This window comes from Hyalella azteca, unplaced genomic scaffold (genome assembly GCF_000764305.2).
Source record: "Hyalella azteca isolate HAZT.00-mixed unplaced genomic scaffold, Hazt_2.0.2 contig6498, whole genome shotgun sequence".
Classification (NCBI taxonomy): domain Eukaryota; kingdom Metazoa; phylum Arthropoda; class Malacostraca; order Amphipoda; family Hyalellidae; genus Hyalella; species Hyalella azteca.
Genome location: NW_025936659.1, coordinates 112308 through 125677, shown reverse-complemented (window position 1 = coordinate 125677; position 13370 = coordinate 112308). Strand labels below are relative to the sequence as shown.

The 13370-nt window shown below is 37.1% G+C and overlaps 1 protein-coding gene across 2 annotated transcripts; it reads left to right on the top strand.

The window, feature by feature from the left end:
- Positions 1-699: 699 nt before the first annotated feature.
- LOC108675892 (B-cell CLL/lymphoma 7 protein family member A) lies at positions 700-7217 on the top strand. 2 transcript variants are annotated; one of them, XM_018163939.2, is made up of 5 exons: positions 700-776; positions 4561-4682; positions 4830-4899; positions 5805-5916; positions 6640-7217. In XM_018163939.2, the coding sequence occupies exons 2-5, from the start codon at positions 4588-4590 to the stop codon at positions 6738-6740; spliced, it is 378 nt and encodes a 125-aa protein (XP_018019428.1). In that variant the 5' UTR covers positions 700-776; positions 4561-4587; the 3' UTR covers positions 6741-7217. The 2 variants fall into 2 exon arrangements, with proteins under 2 accessions (XP_018019428.1, XP_018019429.1); XM_018163940.2 differs by lacking the exon at positions 700-776 and adding an exon at positions 3868-3897.
- The last annotated feature ends 6153 nt before the right edge of the window (positions 7218-13370 follow it).

Here is a 13370-nt window from a genome sequence, read left to right as displayed (position 1 = left end):
GATAATATAAGCCTAAGGTAAGAAAATGTTTAAAAATTTGAAGGAATGTATATATGTATACATAATGTATATATTGGTGTAGTTTGGCAGAAGATTTTCTTTAATGCAGGTTTCATTGAAGACCAGAGAGTATTTCTTATTGACAATTTTCTTATTGTTTTTCTCTATTCGGCGAATTAGGCTCTTGATAGGAACTGAAAAGTCAAATATCAGGTTTCCAAGGGACATTTTATTTTATTCCAAGGGACATTTGTCCCTTGGAAACCTGATATTTGACTTTTCAGTTCCTATCAAGCGCCTAATTCGCCTAATAGAGAAAAACAATAAGAAAATTGTCAATAAGAAATACTCTCTGGTCTTCAATGAAACCTGCATTAAATAATGTATATATGTACATGTATATTACCCTTCCATTCCTACGACCTATGTTTGGTGCACCGATGCACCTAACCGATTCCTTGTCTATTCCTGCCGTACGGGTCTACGGGAGGCAGCCAGCTCGAAAACGCTTGGCGTGTGTGTGTGTAAACAAAAAATATTTCGAGGATCCACTGTCCGCTGGATTTTGGCTTACAACATTGATAGATATTAGATATACCGTTCGATTTGCAAAAAAAAAGATCTAGAGATTGGTTATAGCTTTTTTGTAATTTTGTTATAGTTTGGATTCTATTCTGACAAACGGGAGATATAAATTTAAAAATTAAAAGAAACCTTCCCCCCACCCACATAAATTAGAATTCTTTAATAGCTACGAGTCTACCACCAATCGATAGGTATGGTCTTTACGCATCGAATGAAGTGCGTAGCAATGTTCTTTCTAGCTTGAAAATCCTAGGATGAAATAAATTTCTAGCCTACACTCTACAGTAGCCAGTAGGTATCCTCTTCTTTGGCGATTTCTAAAGAATTTCACGTTTTCTTTCATTTTTTTCAAAAAAGTTACATGAACACAGAAGTCTTAGATTTATGTTTTTCATAGGCCTATGTGTACCAACTCTACCAAGTTTCAAAGTGATCCATCCATAAATAACCAAGATACAAAAACCCACCAGACGCTCCTCAGAGTCTCAGACAGTCAGATGGTCAGACCCCAGTCTGGCAGTCCCCTTAAACCAAAATCATGTCTTGTGCAATGTGCATTGTGTGATATGCTGGTATGGTATCCATGATTATTGTGCTCAGCCTTGCAATAGGCTCGCATAGTGGCAAAACAGAGTTTTTTTTAGACTCTTCTTAGGTTCAATTTTGTAGTACTTTGAGTCCTATAAGTAGACCAGCAAAGCATAATGCCAATGGAACATGGATATAACTCCTATAAGCATTATCATATACCATGCATGCAACGGGGTAATAAGGGACGGGCAGGGAAAATTGGGACAGTCTGCCAAAATTTTGTTGAACTGTTGTAGCAACCAAACTATATAAAAATTATAAATGTTGCCAAACTAAAAATAGTGACGTATAGGGAGTTCTACATTTTTCCTATCTAGGTACCTAATAGGCTAATGTAGCACAAACTGAAAAAGCAAGTTATGAAAAATTTATCATAACATAGGTAACATAACTCATAACACACTAAACACAGTGATCTTGTCATCTTGGTGCTGAAGTGCAGGCCTGACGTCAGGATGTGGCCTGTCACCGATTCTTTTCCTTTTTGTGCCTTGTTCAGAGAAGATCTAAAATCGTGTCATTTGACCGGATTTTTTCATGACTGAGGTCTGACAATAGTTTGAGATAGCTACTCAGTACTCAACTTCCACCAGGTTTGATCCACACTCAGGATGATGTATGTTTTCGGTGAATTTTCCCGCGCATTTTCACTTTTTTTAAGCTATTGCTGTGCACAGTTGGCGCAGTGTAATGAAAATTGATTATCTTTGCGCACGTGTTTGCGCAATCCCGTCCATCTTTATTTTAGAAGAAATTTTCTCCAAAGTCATATGGCAACACTGAACACCGTCTGTTTACATTTCGTATGTATAACAGCCGCAGTTTACGATTACCGTACGTTCCGTATCCGACAAGGCAGACAACAAGAAGAGTCAGAAGTAACCTGGACATGTCTTACATTTTATTATTATAAGTTCAACTCGCGTAGTCAATATACTTGCGTATATATTGTCGACTAAAATAGTAGAACTATTTTAGCTTTCTAAAGTACGGCGCACAGCGCATTTTTTCACCAACGTAGTACGGCGCACTGCGCAGGTTGTTAAAATGACAAAATAAATTCCCGCACACCTGGCATATCTTCCTGACCATGGGGTTTGATATGGTGCTAGGCATTTCAAAACTGAAAATATATTTTTTCATAGATTTATCTAGTAGTCTGTTCTTGAATGTGTACTACATACTAACATACATAGAGCACCAACAATACAATGTCATTGGGGAGGCTGTTCCACTTCCATATGTTGGTGATTTGAAGTAAAAAGAAATGTTGGCGCATGGAGAAGTTGCAGCACAGTTTTTTTAGTTTATAGCAATGGCCCCTGGTGTTGGTTCTTGTTTCAAATTCTAGTAATCCTTTGAGGATCTTGTATGAACCATGAGTATACTTGTGTACTTCAATCAGGTCCCCATGCAGACGTTGATAACTGAGGCTTGGAAGCTTCATAATCTTTATTCTTTCTTCATAGAACTTGCCCTTCAATCCTGGAATTATCCTGGTTGCATGTCTTTGAACATTCTCTATTAAATTTTTTCAAATTGGGCACACGACAGATCGACCCTAGATTCGGGCACACGACAGCAACAAACAACTGCTTCATCACTTCTGCATCTAGGAACTTGTATAAGCATCTGATTAGTCTCTAAAAACTCTCTGAAAAAAATTGTGAGAGTAAAATTTTGGAAGAGTACCTCTGCTAAGATCCATAACAAAAAATAAAATATTTGCCATATTAAAAAATTTTACTTGCATCGAAGTTGAACACAGGTGTTGGCTTAAAAACGTGACACAGAATTTGCGTTGCTCATCCCCTCCAAAAATGTCAGCCATTTCCCAGATGGGGTAATAAGGGACAGCTGGAACACCCGCAGGGTAATGAAGGATTTAGTGTAGAACCTCAGTTAGCTAAGGCTCCAGACTCCAGTTAATGAAAAAATCAATTAACAATAAAGAAATTTGATTACATTTACCTCACCTGGCAAACAAATTTCACCTAATAAAAAAATTAATGCATCATCAGTTGACAGTCATTACAAAATTGTGCAAAGAATGTCATAGATAGATTGTGCACTGGGCAACATAGAATGAAAAGTAATTAACCTAAACTATGGTTTATAAGTTCTCTGAAAATTATGATAGTTGTCACTAGAATATTCATTTCTGTTCCAGGAATGTTTTTTACAATCTTTTTTGTTATAGTGAATTCACTTAACCCAGTTAAAATGTGGCAAAATTACAAGCCATCCTGTAAGCTTACAGCAGATACAGAAGAATTGCTATATGGCTGCTGATATGAAGCTTGCAGTGGATAAGGTTGTTGTCAATGCTCAATGGCATGTCCATGGATATGGTAATACCATATCAATAATACGGCATTGTATGGATATAGTAATATTGTATGAATAAAGGAAAAACACACAAAAATCACAGGAAATGTCATATATTCTACATGTACATATCTACATGTACAAAAGAAGAGGAGGACTTCAGAGTACTGATAGTAATAGACAAGTTCACTCTGCATTTTTTAAACGTTTTAAAATTAAGTTTTATTTCAAGTGTTCCTAATTACCTGGCCCGTTCCCAGAGGTAATTAAGGATGCTTTTATTTTGCATCTGGCATATTACAAATAGCATATGGAATTTTTTGGAGATGCCATACAATAGCCCTTACAAAGGCCTTAAAAATGAGCCCAAACTTGTTTATGAAATGTTTTGTGGTAAGTTATTAACAAAAAAACACTCAAAACCATTCCTTATTACCCCGTTTTATGGTGTAAGGTATTAGTTTAAATCTTGAGTTAGTGAGGAAATTAAAATGAAGTATAAGAGCCTAAATAACTCTGCTTATCCACTGGGCATATACATATATATAACTTGAACCATATACCAGAGTTGATGTTCTGACTTCTGGGGACTATCTTTTGGAGGAAAAATGTTAAATGTATAGTGGCAAATGAATTCTTAGAGCTTCTAAGATCTCAGTTGTTATCAATATTGATTATTACAAATCTTGATGAAACCTGTTTAATAATGTCATAGCTAATTTGCAAAATCACTTTTTGACTGCATAATTGCACCATTGGATTAAGAACATTTACCCTTATACTAAAATTAGTGAATTTGGCAGTGCAAATTGTACTGAAAACATTTTCATTTTCTCAAACTTGCCAACTTAGTGTTTTTTTGGCTAAAAAGGCATTTGAGTACTATTCAAACAGCCGTTTGCACTTTGCACCAGTGAGATAATTAGAAGGTATTCAATTTTAATTAATCATGACAGACTCCTAAATGACAGCTATGGCTTTGTATTTCTGGTAAGCTATGATAATTTTTTTATATCATTTTACATTTTTTATGATTATTGGCTGTTTTCTCCACAGCTTTTCAGCAACACTTGACCAGCCAATATGCTGATGTCTAGAACCCTACGTGCTGAGACTCGATCTCGAGGAAAAGACGATACTAAACGGCCTATGCAAGCAGTTGACAAAGTTAGAAGATGGTGAGTCTTGACTTAATTTAACAAAACATAACAAAAAATTTTGTCTACTGAAACTAGGACAATTTCTGTTTTATAAAAAAATGTATTGAAAATGAATTCAAATATATCTGAACATTTGAAATGCCTTTATTAATTATTGCATTTCAGGGAGAAAAGATGGATGACAATAACTGACACTACAATGAAAATATATAAATGGGTACCTGTCATATCAGAGGTGAGTTTCTCATGTGAAGCGAGCATCATTTATCTGCTGTCAGAATTTCTGAAACAATTGTAATTTTTAGCATGGCAAATTTTTGGAATATGCTGTACTAGGCAAAATTTAAGAGAATCAATTTCATGATGAACATTGCAGGATCCATTCATATGTATCTATATATATTTTTCATGTTAATATATAATTGCAAATCAATTTTGCAGTAACAAGTTGGCTTTAAAGTATTACCATAAAATGTATTTGGAATTCTTACTATAATGTACATCTGACTTATGTCAGTTATGTGCAGAGAAATTATTGACATTCTCATCTATCATAGCTGCATTTTGTTTTGAAGAAAGTCTGGAAATGTTAAGTCATATTTGTAGGATGGAAAAGTTTTGGTAATACTTCAGATTAAGTGCATCCAAAAAAAGGTGTTTTTATTTTTTAATTATATGTTTTTTGGGGTGTAGATTAAGAATCTGAAATCAGTTTTTGGCGGTCGGCATCGGAAATATTTAATGGAACCTGTTCCTAACTGGACCTAACTTGCGAGGTTCTCGTTGATTGGCTAGCTTTTTCCGGCCGCCGGACGGACTCCAAACACAGAAAAAAACCTATTGGCTAGGTTTTTCCGGCCGCCGGACGGACTCCAAACATAGAAAAAACCTAGCCGATCAACGAAAACCTCGCACGTTAGGTCCAGTTAGGAACAGTTTCCATTAAAATTTCCGATGCCGATCGCCAAAAACGGATTTCAGATTCTTAATCTACACCCCAAATAACATATAATTAAAAAAACTTTTTTTTTTGATGCGTTTAATCTAAAGTAACACCAAAGGTTTTTGTAATTTGAATGGAAAATTTATGGAACAGAAGATTGTGCCTATCACAAACATTAATAAAAATTTATTTTGCAGGACCGAAAGAAAAATCGCCATTTAAGCATGCTGATGAGCAGCAACAAAGAGAATGCATCACGGAGCTGTAGTCGGGAAAACAGCATGCAAATTGGGGAAGACTCAAACACAGGTGACTAGAGTAGAATGATTTTAAATGTTATATGTTAAATAATTTGATGACTGTTGAATATTGTGGTGAGGAATGTGTGTTTACTGTAGATTGATTTAATTTAAATGCTACTTTCTTTTTATTACTGGGTCATGTGTTCATTTAATTCATGACTACTTGAATGAATTACCAGCTATGGGTATATATTGAAGTAAGCCCTGCTTACACCCGTAAATAAAAACAAATGTAGGTATATTTCCACAATTTTTTTAGTTTAGAAAACAAATAAAAAGTTTTATTGCTCTTTGTTACTGGAGTTGAGTAAGAGTTCTATGTTCCATTTAAAATTTTGGTTTGAACTGGTCTTTTTTATCAAAATTCTTTATTATTATTCTTTTAATGGGATTCATAATAAAGGGATTCTAACGTTGCATGTATGATCACAATCAATACCGGGCTAACTTGCTAGCTGGAGTATAATTCACATTTACTGACGAAAGTTAAATAGCTATTGTTAAGTGTAACCCTATCCTTACCGTTTTCTAGCGCTTCATAATTCCGCCTGTACAAATTTAATTTCCTGATCAGATAATGACCCGATAAGATGAGGATTGCATGTAGGTATGTGGACGTAGACATGGGTCTGAACCAGGTTACTAATGGTGTTTGTTTTGTAATGGCAGGGGGTTATCTATAAATGTCATTAAATTTTCATGTGGCTGTTTCAGTTGGTGTATTTTTCAGGATTTTCAACAATGAGCGATTCACAAGACGTGGTTGATTTTTCATCGACACAATTTCACATGTCAGAAGACTCGAATTCTGAACATCCTTTCAAGAAATGATTAAGGCTAAGTATTGCTTCAACCATTCTGTGGTCAACTAAATGACTCGTGCACCAATTCCTTCTAAACGTTGAATGACAGCGTGTCATTGTACACAGCCGCACGTGTACAGTTTAAATTAATTTTAAGTGCTTTCATAATGCTCACGTATTAGATCTTAGTTCTGTCTTATTTTTGTTAGTTTTACTAGTCTGTTTGTAGGTAGTATCTATGTTTAGAATTTTTCAGACTATAAAGGGCGACATTCTTTTACTTGTTGATAAATTTATGAGATTCCTTAAATAATGTATTATGTTTTTTTGGCAATCTTGTAGAAATTTCAAGTGAGGTAGGAGGGATTTCATAAAACTAACGCCTATGGATAAGTAAAGTAATGTTTTTATGTTCATTAAATGCGTGACATTTAAATTTGGAATGACGCTGCCATGTGTCTCTAATTATTTCCATGATTGTCAAATAAAGCTTTATTTAGGGAAATTCTTGTATTATTGCATTTTGCTGCTATTAAAATGCATGCTCTGGGCCAGTACCGCCCAAGTACGCAATCCATTTCATATTTTCTGTAAGTAAGCAAGCTAGGGAGCCAATGAGCTTATGAAGTGCTTTAAGAAATAGCGCCGCATGTCAACCACCTCGGATTAAACACCTCAAGTTAAGTTAGGGCATATCATCAGCAGGCCCTATCTGCCCGCGTTGCTCAGACTCTCGACCGATAAGAAACTGGGAACTTGGTCCAACCTCATGGGCAGCGGGATGGTAGAGAAGCGGGACCAGTTATCTTGTAAATCCGCTCATGACGTGATTAGGTTCTGCTGAATGTGGTCAGACTATCTTTAAGAATGCTCACGCGAGCTTGCGGTGGCTATGACTTTAAATTGTTCATCATGCCAATACATTCCTCTCCCGTTCATTTTTGTATCAAAATTGGTCGTGTGTACAACGGACCAAAGTTATTTCACACCGAACGGTTATGAACTAAAGTTTTAGGATATTTTGTATCGTCGTGTGACCGCCCGGTCACAGTCAGCCACGATAGTTTTTAGTTCAACTGCATGCAACCACGTGGACTCAGGCACTGCTGTGAGATAGTACTACAGCCACAGCGAGCTCCTGATACCATTGCCGTGAGACAAGCTTCATGCTGTCTGTAGACTAGATTCTCGTCAATAAATCCAATAAACGGCTGGACTGATCAAACGCTCCTACGAGTACCGAGATGCAGAATCGATGAATTTGTTGTTTGTTGCTGCCAGAACCCGCACCTAGATGGAAACGCCGTTTGGCCACCTAAACTGAAAAGGATAAAAATTTAGTTGGGAGTGTTCAGAGACGTGCAACAAAGATAATTTCAGACTTGGAGTGCAAGTCTTATGAAGAAAGGTCAGCGATTAAGGAGCTCCCCAGTCGAAGTTACGTTACGAGGTCGAGGCTCCCCAGTCGAGTTACGAGGTCCACATCCAGTCTGGATGTGGACCTCGTTGAGGCTTACAAGTACGCTCATGTACCTACACGTTTGACAATCGGCCGCATACATAAGGGTCGTTTCTAGGAATGGCCGAATGACTCGCAGATGAATGCGAAAACGGGAAGAATTGCGACGAGCCAAACATAAGCGTTAGGTGATTCGGTATTTACATACCAATTTTGATCATATTTGCTCAGTAGTTCAGGAACTTTTTTTGGCCGGTACGATCGTATAAGTTGAAAACGAATGCGAATTCGAAAAATAATAAAAGTTTATCGAGCTGCGATCCATAGTATGAGAGATATTTTATGTTCACGACTCTATGAGACGAGCCGCAAGTCCGGCCGGAGAATTGTCCCAGAGCAAGAGGTACACATCAATGCAATCTAGTATCAAGGGCAGGTTCTTGTACCAAAAAATTATAGGTATGAAATTGACCACAGAATTACAGAATGAGCTGCGTTCATAGAGTAACTAGAATAGAATATAAGTGTCGGCACTGATGAAATAGGACCATGGCCTGTTGCGGGGTTGTCTAATCTATCTAGACTATAGTTGTCATTGATTGCTTGAAATGAAATAGCGGTTTCAGCGTTTATTAGGCCGTAAGCCTGTCGCCGATTCTTAACATCGCAGAACACTCACAGCATTTTGCAGTCTCGAACGCGCAACTCACTGCTACAATTCTGATGTGCTTAACCGCCCGGCCTCCTTGCCGATTCTGACCAGAAACTGGCGCACAGAGCTGGGATCGAACCCGCGCCTCTCTGCGCCAATCTTGGTACTCAGCTGAACTGTAACCACTGGGCTACCCTGCTTGAAGTTAACTGGCAAAAAAAATATAAATCGCGTATATCTTGATCTTTGACTTGCTTCTAAATATACCACGGGTATATTCATTATATTCAGCGAATGATCTGATCCATTGTTGAACTATATACTAGTTCAACCATGGGTCCGATCCATGGTTGAATTAAGGGGAGCGTCTAGGGTTAAATTTATCTCGGCTATTTACAAACGGATCACTCTGAAACTTGGTACACATATGTAAAATAGAATTCTAAGACATTTTTGTTCGTGTGAATTTTTCGAAAAAAAATGAAAGAAAACGTGAAATTCTTAGAAAACGGCCATAAAAGGGGGTACCGTAGAAATCTATCTCCTCCTAGGATTTTCAAGCTACAACATTGAGACACATATCATTCGATGCGTAAAGACCATATCTAAAACGCAACACGAGGGTTTTTAGGATTTCTCATTTTTGTGGGTGTGGGAGCATTTTTCGTAAATTTTTCGAAAATTTTTCGATTTTCCCCCCCGCCACCCCCCCTTTTGCGGAATAAAATCCAAACTATAAAGAAATTAGAAAAACGCCCGTGTTACGTTCTAGATAATTTTGTTGCGCATCGAATGGTATATGTCTCATAGTTGTAGCTTAGAAACTCTAGGAGGAGATAGGTTTTCCGTGACAATAAGTTGAACTTTTCAGGACGGCGCGACAAAGTCCCGTGCGCCTCGAAATAGGCACTCAATGTAGCATGGATACCAAATTACAGGCTTCTGTAGCTTAATCCACTCAAGGATGCTAGCAGCAACTTGTAGCGCACCCCTCCGTACAAAGTTAGGAGGGTAACTGAGCTCAGATGCCAGATACACCAATATATTTAGTCTTTCCGCTGTAATTTTATTAGGTCTATTTACTGAAGGAACTCCACCCCCCGCCCCCCGTTAAAGCCCGGCTGTGTGCGTCAATATTGCCGTACATGGATCGTAGTAGTATCGTTGGAAAGCTCAGAATGTCAGCTTTAAGATGAGACTAAGCATGTAACTGCAGCACAACTCAAGTAGAAACTATATTCAAAGATTTCAGCAGCTAATTACTTTATATCTAATTAGTTAAAGAACTCTCCCACCCGCTTCCCTTTAAAGAGACGTCATGAACATAAATGTTGGCGTACAGCGATGGCAGTGGTACCATTGAAAAGAGCAGAATTCCAGCTTTCAGATGAGTCCAAAAAACGTAAAAAGTGAAAATTTTCGATTCTACCCTATAGTCCGATCAGCGTCAAGAACCCGGAACCCGGTTGGCTTTCTCGCCCTTCCCCCTCTGCTTTTCATGAGATGTGTCAGTACTCAGTACTCAGTAGAAGCCAGTAGCTAGGAGACTACGTAAAAGTTCTGTGGACCCGGGCAGCCAACTTAGCCAAGATTTAAATTTAGGCAGTTAGAATCCTTGCATTGTATTTCACTATTATCATTTTTTTATTAAGGCTATAATATTTTCCTTGAAACTGTGACTAGGTATACCCTTATCCATTATTATTATGTAACTTGACAAGTTGACTGTTTGACATCACTCACATCAGTATTTTTTTTTATCTTTTAAATATATAATAGAAATCAGTATATATTTAATCAGTTTAGGTATATCATAAATCTGGACAGTCCTCCAAGTTTTCAACATTTCATATAACTGTTGTAGCAAATAAACTAATTAAAGTATTGCAAAACAAAAAATAGTAGTGTAAAGTCTGTAAAGTTACACATTTTTCCTATATGTAGCATAAAGCAACTTGAGCAAGTTGAGACTACATTTCCTAGGTAGCCTACCTCTAAAAAATCCCTAGAAAAAGTGTGAAAAGTGAGATTTTGGAAGAGTACCTCTGCCAACTTGCGACTTGCCAAGGGGCAAGGGGCCAAGGGCTGTAAAAAAATTTGCCGTATTAAAAAATTTACCTACATAAAAGTTGCACACAGGTGTTGGCTTAAAAACATGACTGATGGAATTTGCATAGCTCATACCCTTCAACAATAAATGGCATCATTTCTGCAAGACATGGTAATAAGGGACACCCCCCTGGGGCCCTGGGCCAGGCCCTGGGGTAATAAGGGTAAGGGCACCGGCACCCCATAAAAACTGGGCAGGGTGGCCCAGTGGTTAAAGTTCAGACTTCAGAGTAGTGAGAGTACTAAGATTGACGCAGAGAGGCGCTAGTTCGATCCCAGTCCTGTGCGCCAGTTTCTGGTCAGAATCGGCAAGGAGGCCGGGCGGTTAAGCACAGCAAAATTGTAGCAGTGAGTTGCAAGTTCGAGACCGCAAAATGCTGTAAATGTTCTGCGATGTTAAGAATCGGCGACAGACCTACGGCCTAATAACGCTGAAACCGCTATATAAAACGCATTTCCATTTGTCATTAGTCCATTAGAACCTCAGCAAAGGCTCCACTGCTCCAGTACCAGTTAACTAAAAAATCAATTACAAGTTTACAACAAAGAATTCTGATGACATTTACCTTGCACTTAAAACACATTTACCTTTGACTTTGATGACATTTATTTACATTTAAAAATTTCATTTAACAAAAAATTAATGCATCATTGTTCATGACAAACTTGTGCATAGAATATCATAGATAGATTGAGCACCAGGCAACATAGAATGAAAAGCAATTAACCTAAACTATGATTTATTGTCCCAAAACTTATGATAGTTGTCACTAAATATATTCCTGTCTGTTTCAGGTATGTTTTTACAATTTTTTTTACAGTAAATTCACTTGACAGTCTTGATCCTATTAAAATGGTGCAAAATTACAAGCCATCCTGTAATCTTACAGATACAGAAGAAATGCTATATGGCTGCTGATATGAAGCTTGACAAGGTCATTGTCAAAGGAAGAGGACATCTGACGATCCGAGTACTGTTAGTAATGGATGAGTACACTTTGCTTTGCTTGTCTCAGATTATCCCATTCCCAGGGTTAATTCAGGACGCTTTTATTTTGCGACTGGCATTTCACAAATAGCATTTGGAATTTTTAGGGAGATGCCATTCAAAGCCCTTGCAAAGAGCTTTAAAATGAGCCCAAACTTGTTTATAAAATGTTTCATGGTAAGAAGTTATTAACAAAAAATGCTCGAAACCATCCCTTATTAGTTATTACCCCATTTGACAGTATTTCTTAGTTGAAAACAGGGTTGGTGATTTTTTTGATTTTTTAAAAAAATCAAAAAAATAAAAAATCAATGATTTTTTTGATTTTTTCATGATTTTTTTGATTTATTTGATTTTTTTGATTTTTTCAAGTTAGCATAACATACCATTTAGAATACTTATGTTTTGAAAACAATATCTGGAAGATGGGGGCTGTAAGCAGCACCACACTATTGGAGTTGTTCTCAGAGGGAGTAACCATAACAGTGAATTCCGATCGCTATGCTGCAATGTTACAAAATTTCTTGCAGTCCATGATGGAAAACATTGTTGAAAATGAAGCATAGGGAGACGTGTTGTTCCAGCAGGATGGGGCTACAGCTCACACAGCCCGAATGTCACTCAATGTTTTGAAAAGCATGTTCCCAGACTCTGAGGGGTGATTTACAGTGGCCTGCAAGGCCACCTGATTTGAGCATTTGTGATTTCTTTCTTTGGGGACATCTAGAAGAAAGGGGTTCAGAAGTCCCCCTCACACCCTACCACAGCTAAGGGAACTGATTATTGCAGCAGAGGTTATGGCCATACCTCGCCATTTGTGTGAACTTCCGAGAATGACTCCAACAGTGTGATGCAGCTAACAAACCCCATCTTCCTGATTTTGTTTTCAAAACCTAAGTATTTTAAATGGTATGTTATGCTAATCTTGAGGAAAATAAACTTTCATCTTTATGTACCTCCATTACTCTTTTATTTTGTCTCAAAACTGTCAATCAGTTCTGCCCCACCCTATATAAGCTAGCCAACACATTTAAATTGTATATTGTAAGCAATATATAACAAATACATAGTCAAATAGTTAAGGACTACTTATGGGTAGCCTTATAAGAATTAGCTAAGCTGCTAGCTACATACAATGTATTGCACACTTGATGCCTCTGTACCAAAAACATTCAATTTATTGGAACCTAATACATACTAAAGGCAACATGTTTATATACCAATTTGTCATTCATAGTACATTTATACTAAACCATGAATAACAATACCTCAATATAAATTAAAGACTGCCACTCAATATATTTAAATATTTGAAAAATAAAAAAAAATCGAAAAAATCAAAAAAATCATGATTTTTTTATAAAAAAATCAAGTGATTTAATCACATGATTTAATCATTTTGATTTAATCATTGCCAACCCTGGTTGAAAATTTCTCAATGCTTCTATAA